Below are 23,766 nucleotides of genomic sequence, written 5' to 3'. Positions count from 1 at the left end.
CAGCACAGCAAAGAGGTGAATAATACATCATGATGGCGCCACGGATGGCCGCCTCGGTGTGGAGCGCTTCTATTGTTTTGTTGTTTTTGTTTGTTTGTCCTGTGTTTAGTAATCTTTTTCCAGTCGGTTTTACCAGAGACAAACTGCTGAGCATTCGACAGCATATACCAGTCAATCTTTTCCCAATTTTGAATATTCTGACGTTTTGTTTGACATTTTAGTCAGAGACGTGGCTGTGTTGTTTAAATGCGCTATGAGACGCAGGTGAGGGAGACGAGCAGGCGCGCTGGTCAAGCTCCGTCGGCGGGGCTTTCGAACAACGCTGCCGAGCATTCATCTTTTGAATCTCCGCTCTCTTCCTAACAAAATGGACGAACTACATCTCCTCACCCGTACAAACAAGGACTTCTCAACCTCTGCTGCCTTGTGCTTCACAGAAACCTGGCTGAGTGAAGCCATTCCGGACAGCGCGTTACATCTGCTGGGCTTCCAGCTGTTCAGAGTGGATCGCATCGCGAAGTTAACGGGCAAAACGAGAGGCGGTGGAACATGCTTTTACATCAGTGAAAGTTGATGTACAGATGTAACAACGTTAAAGAAGATGTGCTGTCCTAATTTGGAAGCGCTCTTTATTAACTGTAAGCCTTTCTACTCGCCACGGGAATTTTCCTCGTTTATTCTGGTGAGTGTGTATATCACGCCAAATGCATGTTTGAATGCCGTGCTGCAACAGCTGGCTGATCAAATCACAGATACGGAACAACAATACCCAGACTGAGTTATTATTATTCTTGGGGATTTTAACAAAGCAAACCTCACACGTGAACTGCCCAAATACAAACAGCACATTACATGCCCAACCAGAGACAGAAACTGTGGCAGCAGTGGAGTCATTCAGGTTCCTGGGCACTACCATCTCACAGGATCTGAAGTGTGAGACCCACATTGACTCCACTGCGAAAAAGGGCCAGCAGAGGTTGTACTTCCTTCGCCATTTGAGGAAGTTCAACCTGCCACAGGCGCTGCTGATACAGTTCTACTCAGCAGTCATTGAGTCTGTCCTCTGCACTTCAATAACTGTCTGGTTTGGTTCAGCTACGAAATCAGACATCAGAAGACTACAAAGGACAGTTTGAACTGCTGAGAGGATTATTGGTTGCCCCCTGCGCCCCCCTCCAGAGTGAGGAAAAAGGTTGGAAAAATCACTCTGGACCCCACTCACCCTGCCCACTAAAAATTCTACAAACAATACCCCATGATGACAACGTGAAAAAAGTTTGTTTTAAATCTTTGTAAATTTATTAAAAATAAAAAAACGAAAAAAATCACATGTACATAAGTATTCACAGCCTTTGCTCAATACTTTGTTGAAGCACCTTTGGCACCAATTACAGCCTCAAGTCTTTTTGAGTATGATGCTACAAGCTTGGCACACCTATTTTTGGGCAATTTCTCCCATTCTTCTTTGCAGGACCTCTCAAGCTCCATCAGGTTGGATGAGGAGCATCGGTGCACTGCCATTTTCAGATCTCTCCAGAGATGTTCAATCGGGTTCAAGTCTGGGCTCTGGCTGGGCCACTCAAGGACATTCACAGAGTTGTCCCGGAGCCACTCCTTTGTTATCTTGGCTGTGTGCTTAGGGTCGTTGTCCTGTTGGAAGATGAACCTTCGCCCCAGTCTGAGGTCCAGAGCGCTCTGGAGCAGGTTTTCATCAAGGATGTCTCTGTACATTGCTGCATTCATCTTTCCCTTGATCCTGACTAGTCTCCCAGTTCCTGCTGCTGAAAAACATCCCCACAGCATGATGCTGCCACCACCATGCTTCATTGTAGGGATGGTATTGGCCAGGTGATGAGCGGTGCCTGGTTTCCTCCAGACATGACGCTTGCCATTCAGCAAGGTCACCTCCCTGACTAAGGCCCTTCTCCCCTGATCGCTCAGTTTGGCCGGGCGGCCAGCTCTAGGAAGAGTCCTGGTGGTTCCAAACTTCTTCCATTTACGGATGATGGAGGCCACTGTGCTCATTGGGACCTTCAATGCTGCAGAAATTTTTCTGTACCCTTCCCCAGATCTGTGCCTCGATACAATCCTGTCTCAGAGGTCTACAGACAATTCCTTAAACTTCATGACTTGGTTTGTGCTCTGACATGCACTGTTAACTGTGGGACCTTAAATAGACAGGTGTGTGCCTTTCCAAATCATGTCCAATCAACTGAATTTACCACAGGTGCACTCCAATAAAGTTGTAGAAACATCTCAAGGATGATCAGTGGAAATAGGATGCACCTGAGCTCAATTTTGAGTGTCATGGCAAAGGCTTATGTACATGTGATTTTTTTTTTTTTTTTCATTTTTTATTTTTAATAAATTTGCAAAGATTTCAAACAAACTTCTCTCACGTTGTCATTATGGGGTATTGTTTGTAGAATTTTGAGGAAAATAATTAATTTAATCCATTTTGGAATAAGGCTGTAACATAACAAAATGTGGAAAAAGTGAAGCGCTGTGAATAGTTTCCGGATGCACTGTATATGTGTATGTATGTATATATGTATAAATATGTATGTATGTGTGTGTGTGTGTGTGTATATATGTATATATTGTCTGTTGTGTATTCTATATATACTTTTTTCTTTTCAATATTTATCTATTGTTTTATTCAATTTTAATTATTTTTTAAAAGTCTTGTTGCTGTTTTTGTATTGTTGTGTACTGGAAGCTCCTGTCACCAAGACAAATTCCTTGTATGTGTAAGTATACTTGGCAATAAAGCTCATTCTGATTCTGATTCTGAATTTGATACAAGAGATGAGGTAATGATCTGAGATGTCATTGCTCTGCGGCAGAATTGCTATATTATCAACATCAGTTCCATATGATAGAATTAAATCTAGCATATGATTATGGTGATGAGTTGATCCTGTCACATTTTATCTGAGTTGAGAATATCAATAAATGCTAATCCCAGTGTATTATTTTCTTAATCTATGTGAATGTTGAAATCACCAACGTTTAAAGCTCTATCCACTACTAGATTGGACAGAAAATCAGCAAATTCTTTAAGGAAATCAGAATATGGCCCTGGTGGTCTATATACTGTAGCAAGAACAAAAGTCGACAGAGATATTTTATTTATATCTGACGATGTCACATTAAGCATTATCAGTTTAAAATAATTGAATTTATATCCTGACCTCTGAGTCACACCAAAAAGCATCACTGTAAATTGTAGCAACACAATTCGACCTTTCAGGTGAGGCTCATGTTTATAACAATAACCTTGGGGAGTAGACTAATTTAAACTAATATATTCGTCCGGTTTAAGCCAGGTTTCAGTCAAACAGAGCAAATCTAAACTATGATCTGTAATAATTTCATTTAAAATTAGTGCTTTGGATGAAAGCAATCTAATGTTTAGTAGCCCTACTTTTATATGATTTTTATCTTACATTTTTATTTTCGAGTTTGATATCAATCAGAACATTTTTAAATGACTTAGTGAGGGTTTTGTGTTTGGTAATTCGGGGAACAGACACAGTCTCTTTATGATATCTAGGTGATACAGTCTCTATGTGTTGTAGTTTATGTGACCTCTATGACGTCTCAAGGCAGCTAGCAGACGTTCGGATTAGCCAGTTTGTCTGCTTCCTGACCTGGGCCCCAGTTATTCAAACACTATCACTATTAAGACTATGAGCCAAATTACTAGAGAGGAGAGTGGCACCATCTGAAGGATGGAGACCATCTCTCTTTAGTAGGTCAGTTCTACCCCTAAAACTTCTCCAATTGTCAATAAATCCTACTTCTGTGGACACCAATCCTACTTCTGGGTTTCACTTCATTCCGACACACGCAGCCGCCCGGGCAAGCATGGGGTGCGACTGGGCGACCACACCCAAAGGTGGTAGCCCAGTAGAGTCCTCAATGTCAGACTGGACAGCCCACTCTCCGATGCTGCAATCGAGAGCTCATCCACTTCACGAGTGCCGAAACAAGATTGCGAACTTGCCCTTAGACAAGCCGGCGGTCTCATCCCAGTGGGGCAAACGAGCGTACTGGGGAATGGCAGGTCCGTGGGGAGTTACCCGGCGGAGTGGCTTCCATTGGGGTTCCCAAATCGCCCCCAGTGCTAACCGACGCGGCCTCAAACCCGTAAGTAGAAGGCCCGAGGCGGGGAGCCGCTGGGGTGGTCTTTCCTTCTAACGAAGGAAAAACCGCAACTGCAATGTTGCCATGGTCACGCTCTCGCAGTGAGAACATGACCTGTCCACGAACGCTGTCTCCGCATGGGCAGCTTCCAAGCACATAAGACCACGATCGTGGCCATCGGAAGTGGAGAGGTAACGACCGCAACCAGGAAATACACAAATGGAGAGGCATCTTTAAAAAGACGCTCTCCGTTAATGCCACTCTTTTAAGAAGGGAAAATATACTCTTTTAGTAGGAAGAATATACTCTTTTAGCTGCTGAAGCGCTCAGGGGCGTTCTCTGCACTTCACCAGTGCAAGAGGGGGAGAAGCCGCTGTAATGCGCCGTAAATCCAACAACTTTTCGAGATGAATGGATCGGCAGAGTAATTCAGCTCACTGAACACAACCGCTCGGCTCCGAAGAGAAAATCTGAATGAGTGGTTGCATACCAGCTCCTTTTATACCTGTATGTCTGGGGGAGTGGCATGCAAATTCCACTCGCCAATTCCCATTGGCCTTTTTTAAAAAAGCAGAGGTGTTTGGGGCTCCCAAGAGTGACCCCTAGTGTCACTACATCGACGCAACGTGTTGTATTTTGCCAAAAACCGCTCTGTTGATGACAGTCTCCTGTTCATTCCAATGGGAAGTTCTGCAGAACTTACCAGAGTGAGCGACCGTAACCAAGGGGGGGAAGCTTAGCGAAGAGTCAGTTTATCGTGCTTTGAACACCTGTCTCTGCAAACGTTTGTTAAACAAGCTTTAATACAATGTAATGTAAAAACTTTGACTCATTTATCAATATTATTTAATAAAAAGTGAATGTTTCTCACTTTGTAAATCTCCCTGGGTGCCGACATGTTTGTGTGACGTCATGCTACTGCATCTCAGTGAAATCAGAGTTGAAAATCCGCACGCGTTTTCAAGTTGAAATTTTGACTTCAAGTGGCATTCCATTGCACTTTTCCTAGTAGGAAGTTGGAAAATCAGACTTTCTGAGTTGAATGGGATGCAGCATTAATTGATACCATACCAATGTCTCGGAAGTCAAAGTTTGCTGGATTAAAAGCGTTTTATGTTTTACCTCATCATTTATAGGTAAGTGCCGCTTTCACAATTGTCATGTAACAGTGGTTTTTCCTCATTAATGTGAGAACGTGAATGATTAAAAATTAAATATTACGTGTTCTTAGGAGTGCCAACCCATCTACATTCTGTGGCTACCATTATATCTGGATTGTGCATTTGAATTCACAGTTTTAACAAAGTGTGTTGATAATTCATTTTGAGTGAACCATCGTTTTTTCATATCAGCTTTTTCAAGCTTAAAACAGATTTGCCGATGGTTTTAATTTGGTCAATAATTGGCCGATAAATATTGGCTAGGGATACATCAGTGCATCCCTAGTTTTCATCATTAAAATGATGTGTTAAAGAAATTTATGATTTTATTTCTGTTAACATAAATATATTGACATTTTAAAAGTACATTAATTTTCTCTATATCTTCCCATAACAAGGTGGACATGTTATGCTTGGGGCATCTTGATGCACACCTCTTAATTACATATTTATTTTGGGGAAATATGCGGAAATTGCCAAGATGTGCTATTTTGCACGTCTGACCTTTTTTGCGTGTGCTATAAAGTGCATGCAAACCTTTATGTGGAAAAAAATTTGAAATCCAGTGATTTACCACTTATTTTTGTCAAAGATGATTGACGTACAGCTCTGGGGACATGAGGACATGACACTAGAACAATAATTGAAAATAATTTCAATTATGTAAAATTTGACTTTTAGGCTCACAGCAGTGTGTAACATTATAAATAGTCTTTTTTTTTTTTCTTCATTTTACCAAGCCCATTCAAATTGTAATCGGGTTAAATTAAATATTATAAATATCACAACTGCTAGTGGAGACTTAAAAGGCACTGAATTTTAGGAATGAAACATAATTTGTGTCTGGTTGTGCTGTCGGCAATTTATGATTTCTTTTCTATCTATGATTTGTTGTCGCAACCCCATTTAGGGAAGGATTTTTTGTGTATAAGGAATTTGTCCATATCAGTATTAAAGGAGGTTTCTATTTCAAGACCGCAAGAAATTAATAGATGGCTACTTCAAACTTTTAGGACTTTTGGAATACTTTATGAGTATTACTTGACATAACAAAGATTTCTTTTACAAATCCAAAAAAAGTTACTCCAAAAAGTCACACTTGTACTAGCTCTTGTCTTAATATATCTTTAATTTTTTTTATTTCTATAACTATCCATTCCTCTTGTTATGATAAATGATATACCTGGCATATTTCCATCTTTAATGTAGTTTATTGCAGACTATATATTAAACCTACAAAGGTTTAAATAACTTTAATATGATCCTCATGTCTGTGTATAACTTTGATAGAGAGCCCTCCGGTAGAAAGAATAGTGTGTGATTGATTGAGCTCATATTACCGTTCTTATGATATCTGTCGAGTGGAAATATCCTCTGTTTCACGGCACTGATATCAGATGAGGTTGTGACTGTGATTTAGTGCTGGATATTCTGTTAAATCTCCATGAGTGAGGTGTAAAAGATCTGCTTCATCAAAAGTTCCACCACAAATTCTTGCTTTTGAGATAAAGTTCTCCCAACACTACATTAATGTAATGTGCTCTCGACACTGGTAAATGTTATCTGCCATTTGTCTTGTCAAATTTTCATGATGACAGTCTAAGTGTATTTCTTGTCCATTTCATGTGAATTTTAAAATGACCAGCCGATTAATGAATGTTTACATGATTTGGCTGGCTACTATGCAACTTTTGGGAGTCAGGAGGAACAGATTTTCATCAGTCCACAGAAGAAATAGTCTCAGTTTACAAGTTTTAAGGCATTGACCTTTGAAAGATGTTCAAGAAATTGTAGTGAACCAGATGTTTTTGAGTACTGTTGTGCACTTTGGCCCTGATTTACTCAAGGTTTGATTGTATAAAAATGTGCAAACTTAAAAGCAAAAAATCTTTGAGCTGATCTACTAACATAGTCTACTAAGGATTGTGCTTTCTCATACAAAAAAAGTGCATCTTGTCAGTTTTTACAGGATTCCTTTAATTAATATTACATATGAGGCATGCCTCCAACATGCACAAAATAAAGAGCGGTGCCAATGCAAATGGATTTATCAGGCCTGAAAGTCATTTCAGAAAAGGTAACTGTCATCATCATTGTAAAGGTTACATCATGCTGTCATTGTGGCAAAACAGAGACTTTGAGAACGGAGAGTAAATAGTACAGCCAGTGCTGATGGATTGATGATGCGCATTAATGTGACATTAAATTATTTCACTTGAAAAATTGTTTTGTTTAGCTATTTTACAACACAAAACCATTACTAATAACATATTTTATGGTGCAGTAAATATAGCAGAAAAGATTAAGTACTTTCTACATTGAATATATTAGTTTAAGCGTGAACTTGAAAATATTAATAAATTCTACATTTGTATTTAAATTCAAACATGTAAAAATGAATGCTCTATATTCTAAGTAAATAGTATTCATGATTGTTTGTTGTCTTTACAATGTGTCATCATGTTTCAATCCTAAAGTAGAAAACCTTGTCATATTTATTCGCTAATTTGAGGATATTTCACTGGTAAATAAATTAAGTAAATTGAACTTTACTTTTCAAAGCTGGTGTTCCCAGCATGCACTGGGCTTGAATAATTAACAAGCTTGCATGGTTTGCAAGTTTATTAACACTGTTTGTATCGTTAATTTTGTAGTTACGTTTGGTAACTTCTTTTTTTGTGAAGTCTGAAGTTGATTTTCTACTCAAAATGACCTTTTCATAAAAAATAAAAAAACAGTTTTATTGTTATACGTCATCGTGTTTTTTTTGCACAAAGTGTTGAGGTCTGTGTGCCAGCCTGTATCTTGTTTATATGGCCAGGAATGGAAGGTGATGCTGTCCAATAGACTACATACTCTAGAATGCATTAAAGGGTTCACCCAAAAAAGAAAGTTCAGTCATTGTTTACTCACCCCTGTGTTGTTATAACCCTATATGACATTCTGTGAAATATTGTGCTCAGTGATGTCATACAATGGCAGTTTATGGTGACCACCTCGTCAAGCTTCAAAAGAATGCAAAAGTATAATTCAGAAGTCTAATAAATTATTCAATTTTACAACTTTGTTGCCATGACGATGTAATGCTGTAAACCCTGTAATCCTAGTAAACGACATTATAAACAACAGCTCAAATAATACACAAGTTCTATCAGAAGAATTAATGTAGGTACTTTTAAAAAGTAAATAAGCTTTGCATCTCTGCCTTTAAACCCTCCAATAATTGGCTCCATTCACTTCTGTTCAAAGTGCCTCACGTTAACCTCGATTTTTGATTTTTTTAAAGTAAAGGAGAGACGAGTCAAAAATATTTTTTGTGGTTATCAACATTATGCCACAAATGCTGTCAGTTGAGCTTAACTTGTATTGAACCCAGAATATTCCTTTACACGTTGGTCAGATGGTTCTTGGCCAGAATGAGCTGCAAAGTGGGACAGACTTTATGCCACTTGTCAAAAGTCTGGCTACATGAGACTAGTGCCATGTTGTCTTTGCTGCAAAAATAGCAATAATTTAAATTGCAGCTATATGAATAGCCTAGACGTTATTAGCACTAGTTGAAAGGAGCTCTTTACAGCATGTCAAACAGCATACAGCCACAGATTCTCTCGTGACTGTTTGGTTGCTTAGGAGACCTGGCTGGAGTCATTCAGCATGCCCTGGATTCGAACTCACGACTTCAGGGGTGGTAGTCAGCGTCAGTACTCGCTGAGCTACCCAGGCCCCCTCTCTCGTGACTTTTAAATAACCCGTCACCTTCTGAAACTGCCATATCCTGCTGTGCATTTAAGATGTGTATGAAATCCACATGCTTTTAAACTGTCTATCGTGTGGACTAAAGCAGGCATCAGGCCTCAAGCCCTTCCATTCAGCCCGTCTTACTTCAACCTGTTGGGCCTTGCTGTTGCTATGGAAACAAAGGCCCGGCTTTCCATGCATTTCCGATCCACTCAGCCATGTCCATTTATCAGGTGCTTCGGCCTTGCTGCAGTGTGGAACAGGGTCTCTTAATGACTTCTGTGGCCAGGAGAAGGGACTTCGGGAAAGGAATGCAGATTGGTCTGTGCCATGTCCACAGGCTTGCGGATCAACACAAACTAATCTCTGTCAGATTTTTTTGTGCCATGTGCTCACCCAGGCTGATCGGATCCCAATTTCACATTTACAAGCATGAAGGACTCAGAAACAGTGCAGCTAACCTCATTTCTTGCTCCATTTCTTTGACCGGGCTACTGTTTCCTACCCTTCCTTCCGCCAGAGGTCTCCTCCGTTATGTCTGTGTGCTTTGAGAATGCCAGCTTAAAGTGCAGCCAACAGTAGATGCTGTCTCATGTAGCCAGGCTTTTGTCTATCTATAAATTATCTGGTCCACTTTGTAGCTTGCAGTATTCTGGCCAGAATCACTTGAACTGGAAGAGACCATCTGACCGACAATGAAAGCAACCAAATGCAGTTTGTTTTGATTCTATGGCTGCATTCACACTGCAGCTGAATGTGGCTATAATCTGATTTTCTGCTCAAATCTGATTTTTTTTTTTTTTTTTTTTTTTTTGTAAGGTTGTTCACATGACATTTTAAATGTAGCTTATATCTGAACAGCTGACGCTTCTCAACTGACCTGCATGCATACAGTGCATCCGGAAAGTATTCATAGCGCTTCACTTTTTCCACATTTTGTTATGTTACAGCCTTATTCCAAAATGGATTAAATTCATTATTTTCCATATATATTCTACAAACAGTACCCCATAATGATAACGTGAAAGTAGTTTGTTTGAAATATTTGCAAATTTATTAAAGATAAAAAATAAAAACAAAATCGCATGTACATAAGTATTCACAGCCTTTGCTCAATACTTTGTTGAAGCACCTTTGGCACCAATTACAGCCTCAAGTCTTTTTGAGTATGATGCTACAAGCTTGGCACACCTATTTTTGGGCAGTTTCTCCCATTCTTCTTTGCAGGACCTCTCAAGCTCCATCAGGTTGGATGGGAAGCGTCGGTGCACAGCCATTTTCAGATCTCTCCAGAGATGTTAAATCGGGTTCAAGTCTGGGCTCTGGCTGGGCCACTCAAGGACATTCACAGAGTTGTCCCGGAGCCACTCCTTTGTTATCTTGGCTGTGTGCTTAGGGTAGATGTCCTGTTGGAAGATGAACCTTTGCCCCAGTCTGAGGTCCAGAGCGCTCTGGAGCAGGTTTTCTTCAAGGATGTCTCTGTACATTGCTGCATTCATCTTTCCCTCAATCCGGACTAGTCTCCCAGTTCCTGCCTCTGAAAAACATCCCCACAGCATGATGCTGCCACCACCACGCTTCACTGTAGGGATGGTAATGGCCAGGTGATGAGCGGTGCCTGGTTTCCTCCAGACATGACGCTTGCCATTCAGGCCAAAGAGTTCAATCTTTGTTTCTCATGGTCTGAGAGTCCTTCAGGTGCCTTTTGGCAAACTCCAGGTGGGCTGTCATGTGCCTTTTACTGAGGAGTGGCTTCCATCTGGCCACTCTACCATACAGGCTTGATTGGTGGAGTGCTGCAGAGATGGTTGTTCTTCTGGAAGGTTCTCCTCTCTCCACAGAGAAATGCTGGAGCTCTGTCAGAGTGATCATTGGGTAATTGGTCACCTCCCTGACTAAGGCCCTTCTCCCCCGATCGCTCAGTTTGGCCGGGTGGCCAGCTCTAGGAAGAGTCCTGGTGGTTCCAAACTTCTTCCATTTACAGATGACGGAGGCCACTGTGCTCATTGGGACCTTCAATGCTGCAGAAATTTTTCTGTACCTTCCCCAGATCTGTGCCTCGATACAATCCTGTCTCGGAGGTCTACAGACAATTCCTTGGAATTCATGGCTTGGTTTGTGCTCTGACATGCTGTGGGACCTTATATAGACAGGTGTGTGCCTTTCCAAATCATGTCCAATTAACTGAATTTACCACAGGTGGACTCCAATCAAGTTGCAGAATCATCTCAAGGATGATCAGTGGAAACAGGATGCACCTGAGCACTAAGATTGGCATTGCTGTGGTTGCTAGTATGTAGCTTGGTATTTCTAGCATGTTGCTAGCGTGTAGCTAGGCGTTTCTAGCATGTTCTAGCTAGATAGAGAGAGTCAGAGAGAGAGAGACAATGGAGAGGGAGAGAGAGAGAGAGAGAGCAGCTTAAAGTGTATTAAAGGCCTTGTGTGAGTTTGAAATTCACACGAAGAGCGCTTGCAAACAAAAATGTCTCATTCTGTGTTTTGGTGATAGTTAAGACTTGACGTGCTTCTGTGGTAATTAAAATGTGCATTAAATAGGCTGAAAAATACTTGTTTTTTATCACAAGTCCCATGTGGGCTTGTTTTGTACATCAAATAGCATTAAGAGGTCCTTTCGCCATCATTTTAACATGGAAGCACTGTTGTGTGTGTGTACAGAGATTCTTTTATTTAATAAGACAACAACCTCTATCATAGAACAGAGCGTAATGGTCAACTTGCATGTTACAACAGTACCGCCCATAGAATGTCTGTGGGACTGCTGTGTTGTGCTATTTTAAGCTAAGCTTGTAGGCTTCACTTGGTAGAAGGGCTCTGGTGTGTTTGTGTGTGTGTGTGTGTGTATGTGTTGTGAAGGGTGCATCAGTGTAATGACTCTGGGCGGACAAATTACAAAGGTTCCACCCTTCCAACATGTGTTTATGCTGGTTAATGTTGTATTTAACAGTAAATGCATTAATCAAGATTAAGAAAAATGAAAAGCATCCGTTAACATGTTAATTCCGACAGCTCTAATATACAGTTATGGAGAAAGACTTCTTGATGGCTAATGTAGTATATATAAATAGTAATTTGCAATTGTATGGTGGAATTACTATAAAAGCTCAAGAATGTAATATTACTTTTGAGTGAAACACACTATAAAATTGATGGGCGGCTTGAAAAAATGGCATTGTTACATACATGTAAGGTTAGTTAAGAAGAGTTGTTACTTATAGTTATTTCAGAATTGCATTAACTTCTAGCACTGTTATATAAATCTGCCTTTGTCCAGTATCTTTTCATGCACATATTTTACTATTTAAAAGTTTGCATACCCTTGGAGAATTGGTAATATATGTACCATTTTTAAAGAAAATATGAGTGAGCAGGCAAAACACATTTCTTTTATTTCTTATGGGATTCATATTCAACTGTAGGTTATAACAGAATGGCACAATCATAAAACAAAACATGGCAACAAAGAAAAAAATGAAATGACCCCTGTTCAAAAGTCTGCATACCCTTAGTTCTTAATACTGTGTATTGCCCCCTTTAGCATCAATGACAGCATGCAGTCTTTTGTAATAGTTGTCTATGAGGCCCCAAATTCTTGCAGGTGGTATAGCTGCCCATTCGTCTTGGCAAAATGCCTCCAGGTCATGCAAAGTCTTTAGTTGTCTTGCATGAACCACACGTTTGAGATCTCCCCAGAGTGGCCTGATGATATTAAGGCCAGGAGACTGTGATGACCACTCCAGAACCTTCACCTTTTTCTGCTGTAACCACTGGAGGGTCAACTTGGCCTTGTGCTTAGGGTCATTGTCCTGCTGGAAAGTCCAAGAACATCCCATGCGCAGCTTTTGTGCAGAAGAATGCAAATTGTCTGCCGGTATTTTGTGGTAACATGCTGCATTCATCTTGCCATCAATTTTCACAAGATTCCCCGTGCCTTTAGAGCTCACACACCCCCAAAACATCAGTGAGCCACCACCATGCTTCACAGTGGGGATGGTATTCTTTTCACTATAGGCCTTGTTGACCCCTCTCCAAACATAGCGCTTATGGTTGTGACCATAAAGCTCTATTTTGGTCTCGTCACTCCAAATTACAGTGTGCCAAAGCTGTGAGGCATGTCAAGGTGTTGTCGGGTATATTGTAACCGGGCTTTTTTGTGGCATTGGTGCAGTAAAGGCTTCTTTCTGGCAACTTGACCATGCAGCTCATTTTTGTTCAAGTATCGCCGTATTGTGCTCCTTGAAACAACCACACCGTCTTTTTCCAGAGCAGCCTGTATTTCTCCTGAGGTTACCTGTGGGTTTTTCTTTGTATCCCGAACAATTCTTCTGGCAGTTGTGGCTGAAATCTTTCTTGGTCTACCTGACCTTGGCTTGGTATCAAGAGATCCCCAAATTTTCCCCTTCTTAATAAGTGATTGAACAGTACTGACTGGCATTTTCAAGGCTTTGGATATCTTTTTATATCCTTTTCCATCTTTATAAAGTTCCATTACCTTGTTACACAGGTCTTTTGACAGTTCTTTTCTGCTCCCCATGGCTCAGTATCTAGCCTGCTCAGTGCATCCACGTGAGAGCTAACAAACTCATTGACTATTTATACACAGACACTAATTGCAATTTAAAAAGCCACAGGTGTGGGAAATTAACCTTTAATTGCCATTTAAACCTGTGTGTGTCACCTTGTGTGTCTGTAACAAGGCCAAACATTCAAGGGTATGTAAACTTTTGATCAGGGCCATTTGGGTGATATCTGTTATCATTATGATTTAAAAAGGAGCCAAACAACTATGTGGTGATAAACGGCTTCATATGATCACTATCCTTAAATAAAAGACAGCTTTTTTGCATGATCAGTCATATTTTCAAAATCAGTGCCAAAATTTCACAATTTCTGCCAGGGTATGCAAACTTTTGAGCACAACTGTACATGTAATCCAAATGAATTGCTTAACCCAAATCTTGAAGCCTTTAATTCTGTTTTATTTATTTTATAACTGAATTGGTTAAACAGAAAAGATATAACTCCAAATTTTATTTTTTTTAAAGATAACATACCAAATGTTGAGTTAGATTGACCTTGCTGTTCACACTGAAGTTACACTGGAAAAACAAAATACATATCTGATTTATTTCCACATACTACAGTGCCCTTAGAGGACAGGGTGGGAATTTTTTTGTTTTGCTTTTCCTCACAATAAATTTACCATGGTTTTACTATAGTAAACATATTTTATCATTGATATTCGTAGTAATACCATAGTAATAATACAGGAAAGCCAAAACTATGGTAATAAAAATCATAATTTTGTAGTTATTATGGTTTTACAGTAAAACCATAGTAAACACAAGAATTACCATGGTTAGTCTATAGTAAAACAATAGTTACTATACGGATACAGCTTACTGTATTAAAACTACGGTTTCTGGCAAAAGAACAAAACAAAACATGGTTAGCCTAAGGTTACTACAATCTTTAGAAAAAACATGATTTCCGACAAAAAATGGTTACTACAGTCTACAGTATTACTATAGTAAAACCAGTTCAACTATGGTATTTGAGTAGTAAAACCATAATAACCACAAAATTATGATTTTATTACAATAGTTTACGGTTTTCTGTATTATCACTATGGTTTCACTACAACGACCATGGTAAATTTATTACGAGGGCATGCAAAACTTATAGCGAGGGAATGCAAAACTTATTGCGAGGGCATGCAAAACTATTTCAGCAAAAACATTCCTGGAAAATGTAAGATTCCGTCGCTTTTTGCTGTTCACCCTGTCATCCAATTAAAAGATTGGTGTCACATGTGAGTGAAGAAATCTGATTTGGGCCACATTCTGCTGTGGTGTAAATGTAGCCTGTGTGACATTTAGGTGTGCATAAATCTGAACTGAATTATAAATAATATAATAGACTGCCATGGCACAGCAGTCCCTGCAAACAGTTGAAGAATGAAGAATTTAGCTGAAATGTGTTTAGACTTTGATTTCAGAATTTCTGTCCAGAGGTAATATTTCTATGTACAAATTATTTCCCAGATTATTTCCCAGATATAGGTAAAACGAAGAATAATACACTGTTACTCATGGATATCTAGTTTGCGACTCAAACAAAAATGTAAATATCTTTCAGAGATTCTATGCCTGGCAAATCCAAGGAAGTGGTTACTACTTCCTCAAAAGCATTGTATCAACTTGGCCCTTTTCATTTCAGACAGACTGGTGCACCCCGATTTCTGAAAGCTGCATGAAGGTTACCAACCAAATTGGAATTGCTGGTTTTCAGTCAGCTCTTGTCCTTTTTGTGCATCAAACAGTCAGGATGGATAATAAATGGTTTGTAGGCATACCGTCTGAGGCTGAAACAAGTAGACACATGGCTGAAGAATTTCCTCTCTTCCTCAGCTTGACAACTTCTGACACCAAAATGCACCTTTACATTTTTACTAAGAGGATGGAGTATGACTTTTTGCCATCCTCTTCTCTTGATTTAGTATTTCGACTCGATATAATGGGCCTCTACATTTTAACATTGCTTTCCAGTGGCTACGTTAGACTTGACTTGGATCGAGACCTAACTGTAGCTCCACACTCTCCCTCTCATCAACCTTTTCTCCTCTTGCTTTAATAAGATTTTTAATTAGCATGTTAATTGCATAATAAATGTGTGGCCAGCTAATGAGAGCTGAAAAAGCCAGAGACAATCTGTCTGGACTGCATTTAGTCCATACAGATGAGCCTGAGGTCCTTCAAACCAGACAAGATCTCTAAAACACAGCTATCCGTTTAGACGAACCACCTTTTGCAGGCAAACCCAATCCCAGCACGCACTCCTCGCCTGAAGTCATCACCTTGTGTGAGGACGCAAGTAGCCTGTGCTTTATGACTTGTAACACTTTATACGATCCTTGATGGAGGTTTGACCTTCAGACCCAGACGTCCAGACTGCTTTTGATTCATGACAGGGGCTCTGCATCTCTGTCATTCCCTTCTGTCTCTTCTTCTTTTCCTCTTCTACTGCTCTGTCTCTTTCTCTATCCCTTACTCACAGTCTGTCTGAGTATTTAATAGATATTTGAAAAATTGACTTTTCAGAAAAAAAATCTAAATTGACTAGTTGGTGGGTAAATATAGCATGCATTTCATGCGGAATTAAAGAGGATTCAGGGGTCCCGAGATGCATTTTTAAAAGTTGGACTATTTTGCTTGACACACCATCTTAAAAACGCAATGGTAGTTGCGTTATAAAATAAAAAACTAGGGTTGTTGATCAACCATGTTAATTTAGTGCAATTATTTACATGGAAAAATAATGTTCCTACCATTGGAGCGATTTAAGCTTAAAGGATTAGTTCACCCAAAAATCATTGTTTTATGTTTCGAGTTTAATTGAGTGCAGTGCATAGACATACTATTGTAGTATTACAGTTTACTTGCATTATTGACCGAGGCCGTACAATAAAATATAAAAATATTTCTTCCATTAAACTCATATCAGACATATCACAAGTTTCCCCTCTTGATAAGTGTAGTATAATACAAACATAAATCTTAGATAAAACACTTAAATAATCATAATAAAATGTACTGGTAACTAGTGGTGGTTGAGGAGAGTCCACTGTTCCAGAGTGTCAAAATAAAGGTGCATCTTAAAAAAAACATGTAGCAATGTTTACACGTTGCATTGATGGCATAGCATAGTTGGTTATTTGATAGATGCATCGATCCAGATTGATGGATCATTACACCCCTAGTGCTTACCGAAATCGAAACCACTAATCCCAGTGGCCGAAGTGGGAATTTTCCGGGTGAAATGCCAGCAGGGTTGCGCCAGAAGCGAGTTGTTTTAGCTGTAAAGGATGTAAAACAGTAAAGAGTAATGTGAATTTTATTAACTTTACCCCTAAACCCTGAACCTAACGGTCAGTGGAGTAAAAATGTATTTTTAGAGGGAAAATGATACCTCTGAATCGTGCTCATCACTGATTATTTGGTAGGACAGGAACCCAGTTCTCCCACACAGCTGACACAGTGCGCTTCCAGTTGCGCCACAGAAGGGAAACATCCTTGAACTGATGCAAAAATGTCTGATGCGAGATGGCGCATGCCAGTAACTTGGCATAATGGGGCCGATCTCAGGGTTCTGCAACACTTGGAAGCAACATTCTGACTTCATGTGTGATCATGTTGACCAACGAGAGCAGCATGCAGCACAACCTTTCACAGATGAGGCGCTCTTGTGCTCAAAGATGGCTGGACCGAGCACAACAGAAAGCTGGGATCTCGAGACGCATTTTTCAACATTTCAAGCCATGTTTAACTGGACACAGCATCCTAAAAATACAACGCTTATGCCTTCAGATGCCAAAAACTATTGAGATGCCATGCAACCGAAGCGAGATGCTCCAAAAGCGTCCGTCTGACGCATGAGTACATAGACTGACAATTAAAAATAGTCCAGATGGAAGTAGGCCAATAATAGGGTTATGTTCAAATAAATGGAACCAAAAAAGGAAAAAGTATTTTCACTTTAAAGACACTTTTTGTATTTTTGTACACAGCGCTGTGTTGCGCTTCTGTCTTATCTGATAATTTAGATGAAGTATCATTAATGTGTGCAGTGTCATCAAGCCATTCTCTTTAGCGCTTTTCATGTGTTGTTCAAAACTGCACGAATCATATAAATGCCACTTCAGGATTGCTGTAGCAAAGTGGATAGCCATGATTAATATTGTGGAGGATGAGGGTTTAAGAGATTTAATGCCCTTTGCAATGAATATATAGGGACTAGTTCTTTCAATTAGTCAACCTACCACTTACACTTTGGGAAACATTTAATGTTACTTTGGTACTATATTAGTACATTTCTGTCTTTATACTGTGAATACTTTGTTTGGAAAATGTTAATAAAGCATTATTGTTACAAATTGTTTTGTTTTGTTTTCTAAGAAGGAACTAAATGCATTTTGACAGGAAAAGTAGTACATACTGTATATAGTCAAATTTCAGCACTCTTTAACTAATTAATCGCGATTAAATATTTTTAATGGACTGACAGCACTAAAATCACTAGAATCTGATTGGACAAGAGACGTTCCATGAGTACTGATGGTCTCACACCATCATCACACGCTTCACTGTGTGTATCACTCCGCTTGTGTTCGTGCTGTTCTAAACTAATGTGTAAGAGCAGTGCAGATATGTTAAGAGCTACTGTATATGTGTCTCTTTACACGTAATTTTTTTTGACATTGCATATGTTAGCCAGCAGGTGGTGGCAAAAGATCATTTTTGTGTGTAATATGAGCCAGTTAGGTGACGTGAAGTGAGTCAACGTCAGTCAGTGTTTACATACAACAGCACTACGCGATCGCTTATATTACTACTACACTACTAAAGCTAGGAAATAGCTTTAAACGAACAACTTCAGCATTACGGCTCATTACAGCTGAGAGACACAACAGACTGATTAATTACACAAACTCAAGGCGCTTACCTCTTACTGGACTTTCAACATTGGAGAGGACGTACTGTTTAAAATGGCGGAGGACATTGCGGTTTCTATAGTGAATGACTCTTGCACACCGGCTACCTTGAAATAGGTAGAATTACTCCTGCTTGGACATCTATTTTTCCACTGAGAAAGCTAATCTAATCTGACAGCATCTCTGCTTGGGAGTGGCAACAGGTGATTGCACACGCTCCATCTCTCTCTCTCTCTCTCTCTCTCTCTCTCTCTCTCTCTCTCTCTCACTCTCTCTCACACACACACACACACACACACATCCATCCTTGTTTATCCAATAACTTGGCAGAAACAGCACAAGCCGTGATACTGTTTCTGTAGTGACATTTTTGAATTACTAATGAAGGCTTGGCGCATCATTTGGTTTGAACCAGCAACGGCAGATTATGATCCGTCGCGTAAGAAAGTAGTTCCATGCACAAGTGCATTTTTTATGACCGTACTCAGTTTTTCCTAATTTTTTTAAATATACTTGTTCATTGCACTGTTGTATATAAGCAATATCATACTCGCAATCGTGCTATATGGCCCTACATCAGCACTGCTGTGATTACCTATGGCACTCAGCCTGCGGCCGAATCACAGCAGTGCTGATGTAGGGCCATATCACACTCTTACTCGTGATATTGCTTATATATATATATATATATATATATATATATATATATATATATATATATATATATATATATATATATATATATAATGCTTGTTGGATGACTAGTCGACCATCCTGAACATCCATCTGTTTTGTTATTTGCATTGTTTTGACGATGTGATCTGTTGTCTTTGTTGTTCACAGTCAGATCTACTGCATTGAAAATGCTCACGGACAGCTGGTACGTGACTTGGACTTCAACCCCAACAAGCAGTATTATCTGGCTAGCTGTGGAGATGACTGTAAAGTCAAGTTCTGGGATGTGCGGCACATCAGCGAGCCTGTCAAATCCCTGGAGGAGCACTCTCATTGGTTAGACACACACATAAACAGCATAAAAAATAATCCTCTGAAGTTGTACATGCATAGATTTAAATAACCATATCTCTTAAACTGAAAAATAAACATGGGTTGGACGGAAACACATAATGATATGTAAGGCATAATATATTGTCAGCTGCTCATTTTCTTTAAAAAATAAATAAATAAATAAATACATTCTATAATGAATGGCTGACTGTATGTTATGTAGGTTAGTTAGTAGCCATTACATGACTAACCCTCAGATGATTGATATAGATATAGAAAGTGTTTTTAGGAAGCCACTGGTTATAAAAATTAAGATTGTTGCATATTTTTTTATTTGTTGTGCATATTTTATATTTGTAATTTATGCATATTTTGTTTTGCACTGAATTTTGGAAAAAATATGATCAGTATCAACTTTTATAAATTTGAGAATTTTTCTAATTGTAGAAAATGTGCTACTCTGGGCATTTAACCAAATTTGTTTTAGACAGTAAGTGGATGTTTTGAATTCACAGCACAATTCAACTCCCAAAAGTATATGAAAATGTATTTATTAAAAGCAGTGAGGGTAAATTCACGAACAATTAAGCTATTTGACCTCGTGCGACCCTGCGTCCACATGCGTGGACTTTGTATTTTGGCTTCGCTATACACAACACATTATTTAAAATTTAAACCGACTGAATAATGTTCACAACACTCTAGACTGTCATTTAAGGGTTAAACTTCTGACACACCGAATCACGTGACACAACAACATGACGTTGATTTCCGTGAAGCACTTGTGTGGGCTCAGAGCCAACAAAAGTGCCTTTGGTAAGAAACCTCTAGGTTTTTTCATTGAAACCTGTTTGAGTGTAAAGACTAGCGTCTCTAGTTGCGTTTCATATGCTGCTTTAAAAACTTTGACAAACATGATGTCCACATATGTGGATTTTGGGACATCAAAAGTTGAAAAAACATGTTCGTTATTTTGAATTTTTTTTCAAGATTAACACATTTCACTTCATTTTAATATTAATTTTGTTTTATTTTTTATCACTGTACAATACGGTTCTATTCATTAACATTAGTAAATGCATTTCTATATTCACTGTTCATTTTCACATTGAGAATAAATGGATTCATCCAAAAGCTACGAAATTTAGCTTTCAGAGGTTTTATATGGAGTTAGGATGAAAATAAGGTGCATTTTGAACTGTTCTGAGACCAGTGCAGACAGACAGCACTATAGAGGTTAAGTCATTCACTAAATAGGGAGCAAAGGAGCATCCTACAGCTTTCTAAGCAGCTAAGTGCATTCACTCCTAAAATCCAACCAAAAGTTCGGTTTCAGGCCGCAGATGATGTTTGGATCACTCAACATGTTTGGCAGACATGGGAAAATGGTAATCAGTAAATTCATAATATATCATTTTATTTTAACATGGTTGGCAGTGATTGGATGATGCTGGCCAATACTTTGAATCAGAATTATTTATGCTAATTTCTGATGTAATGCCTGTTACATCTCATATACATGAATAACCAACACTCCTGGAAACATAATAAACAACTGGATAAAAATCTGACTTTCTATAGCTTGTTATTATTTAAAACTTTACAACTTAGTCCCGCTGTCCACATATGTGGACATCTGTTTTTAGGAAATCTGTTTGCTCTAGAATTTTGTATTTATTTTTTATTTTTTGCTTGTTTATTAGGTGCTACTAGTTACAAATCAAAAAGGGAAATGCAAAATGCACACAGCATTCACACTCGGGTCTCAGGAGGTTAAACTAATGAAGACTAATCAAAATATTAATAATTTACTACATTTAATATACCATAAATATCATAAAGATTTATTTTCTTTGTTTATTTTTAATGATTGAACAGTACAGATAACAGCTGAAAATAATTTGGAATAGTTTATCTATGATTACTGAATTTTTGTGAATAAAGAAAAAGTTTGACCACAAATGCCATGCATTTCTGCTACGCTTATATCTGCTAAATTCTATGAAAGGAGATATTTTCAGGAAATGTAAACATTAGTAAATCAATAAATGGTGAGAATTAAGAAATAAAAAATACAGGTAAATGCATGTGAACGTTGTGCCAAACGTTTTTGCAATTGTGGCATCTAGCACAATGAACTTTTTGTGTGACTTTATGAAGCTGACAGTTAGTATGCAACCAAAACTGTTGTTGTGTTACAGTTCATAGTCTTGCTGGGTCTCTGAGGGCTACATTAATAAATTAATTGCCATTAAATATTGATTTGAGTTCAGTTATTTTGTTATGTGAAAAGAAAGAGTGCAGAGTGATACGGGAGACAGTACACTATCACAGCTATGTAAATCAGTTGCCTCTTTGACAATGGTCAATTAAGAAGTTTAGTGGTCAATATACAAAGGTATCTGACTGCAGAATGCCACGATTGACCAATCAGAATCAAGTATTCCAGATATAAAAGACCCTTAACCTTTAGACAAGCCATAATGCAGTCTAGAACTGTGTTATTGCACCATCCAGAAGAAAACTCCCATTTATGTATTTTTTATATTTTTTTTTCTCTGGTGTGATGTGACCATATGAACGTTACATGGAAACCTTTTAAAAAAAAAAAAAAAAAAAAAAAAAAAAAATATATATATATATATTTTTGAAATTCCGTTTGGTGACTCCAGTGGTGCAGAATTCCTTGAATGCCTTTAAGGCATTTTTTGCCTTTATTTTTAACCATGAACCTGTTCTAATTATTTGATTGAGAAGTGTATGTGTGTGTGTGTGTGTTTTTCAAAAGTAGCAGCTTTTTGAAAGTGTGTGAGATTAAAACTTACATATCAAAGTGTGTGAAATCTACCTTATGTGACTCACCTTTGAGGCTACATTTATAATTGTAATTCTGTTACGACAAAGATCAGATCTCTTGCAAATATGCCATCAACCATAGTCAAAGCTTGCCTTCCTTTGCTGTTTTATCTGTATGCATGTGTGTCAGGTTTTAACATGGTTATCTTGAATATTAAAGACAGTTTTTTAATTAGAGTGTGTATATCTGTGCTCTTGTATCTTGCTGATGCTCTGGTTGTATGTGCTACAGTGCTCAAGGCTTTGTTAGTGTAGCTCATTTGAGCTCGCTGCAGATCTATTTCAGTGTGGTTGTGAGAGAGAATCTACTTGTAGGTGTATATAACTGTATATAATTGCCCCACAATTGCACATATCACTTTCTCCACAGACGTGTTGTACGCACACGCACACACAAGTCACGCCGTCATAGAATGTCAGTTACAGGATGCTATCTCTTAAAGAGACAGTCTCCAAATAGATCAGTGCTGTTTTGATCCTATTTAGATAGGACAGACCCACAACAACAGCATTCTGTACATTTCTCTCATTTATTGTGTGTGCAACAGCAGGGGTCGGGCTGAGCCTCGGAGTTGGAGGTATTAGGGAATATTTTGGGATAGAGACAGATTAGTCAGGGAGCAGTCTCGACTGAGCTCGATTCTACTGCTGACAGCTGAGTTATCCTCCCACAATCCCCGGCTATGAGCACTCGGATCCATTCCTGAGCCCTGCCTGAGGCTTAGATAAATGCAGAGGAAAAAGAGGATAGAAATATGAGAGATTTTAGTGAGCGAGGAAAGAAACGCAGATGTGTTTGGAGATTGGTGGATGTCACACTGTTGTTTGTGGTGTTGTTGTGTTTCAGGGTTTGGAGTGTGAGGTACAATCATTCTCATGATCAGCTCTTGCTCACGGGCAGCAGTGACAGCAGGGTGATCCTGTCCAACATGGTGTCCATCTCCTCTGAGCCATTTGGACACCTGGTAGATGATGATGATCTCAGTGACAATGAGGAGAACCAACAGGAAGACAAGTACACCTGCCTTAATGTTTATCTCACATTTTTCTTTCTTCTTTTTTTTCCCCCCCAGAAATTTCAAGATGTTTTTTTCCTTTTTCACCCAATTTGGAACACCCAATTCCCAGTGCGCTTTTAGGTCCTCATGGTCGCATAGTGATTCGCCTCAATCCGGGTGGCGGAGGACGAATCCCAGTTGCCTCTGCGTTTGAGACCATCAACCCGCGCATCTTATCACATGGCTTGTTGAGCGCGTTGCCACGGAGACATAGCGCATGTGGAGGCTTCACGCCGTCCACCGCGGCATCTGCGCTCAACTCACCATGCGCCCCACCGCACTCATGGGG

General features: G+C 39.1%; 1 protein-coding gene across 1 annotated transcript in view; it reads left to right on the top strand.

Annotated features, from left to right (window-relative positions):
- The window catches only part of eipr1 (EARP complex and GARP complex interacting protein 1), a 68,647-nt gene that overhangs the window by 39,154 nt on the left and 5,727 nt on the right, over window positions 1-23,766 (top strand). The window contains exons 7-8 of the mRNA XM_051723249.1: window positions 19,399-19,566; window positions 23,267-23,434. Coding sequence (XP_051579209.1) covers window positions 19,399-19,566; window positions 23,267-23,434 — 336 coding nt within the window. The remainder of the gene's footprint in view (window positions 1-19,398; window positions 19,567-23,266; window positions 23,435-23,766) is intronic.

This window comes from Myxocyprinus asiaticus, chromosome 17, assembly GCF_019703515.2.
Source record: "Myxocyprinus asiaticus isolate MX2 ecotype Aquarium Trade chromosome 17, UBuf_Myxa_2, whole genome shotgun sequence".
Taxonomy (NCBI): Eukaryota; Metazoa; Chordata; class Actinopteri; order Cypriniformes; family Catostomidae; genus Myxocyprinus; species Myxocyprinus asiaticus.
Note: the sequence above shows the minus strand (reverse complement) of the source record. Positions and strands in the feature narration are given on the sequence as shown.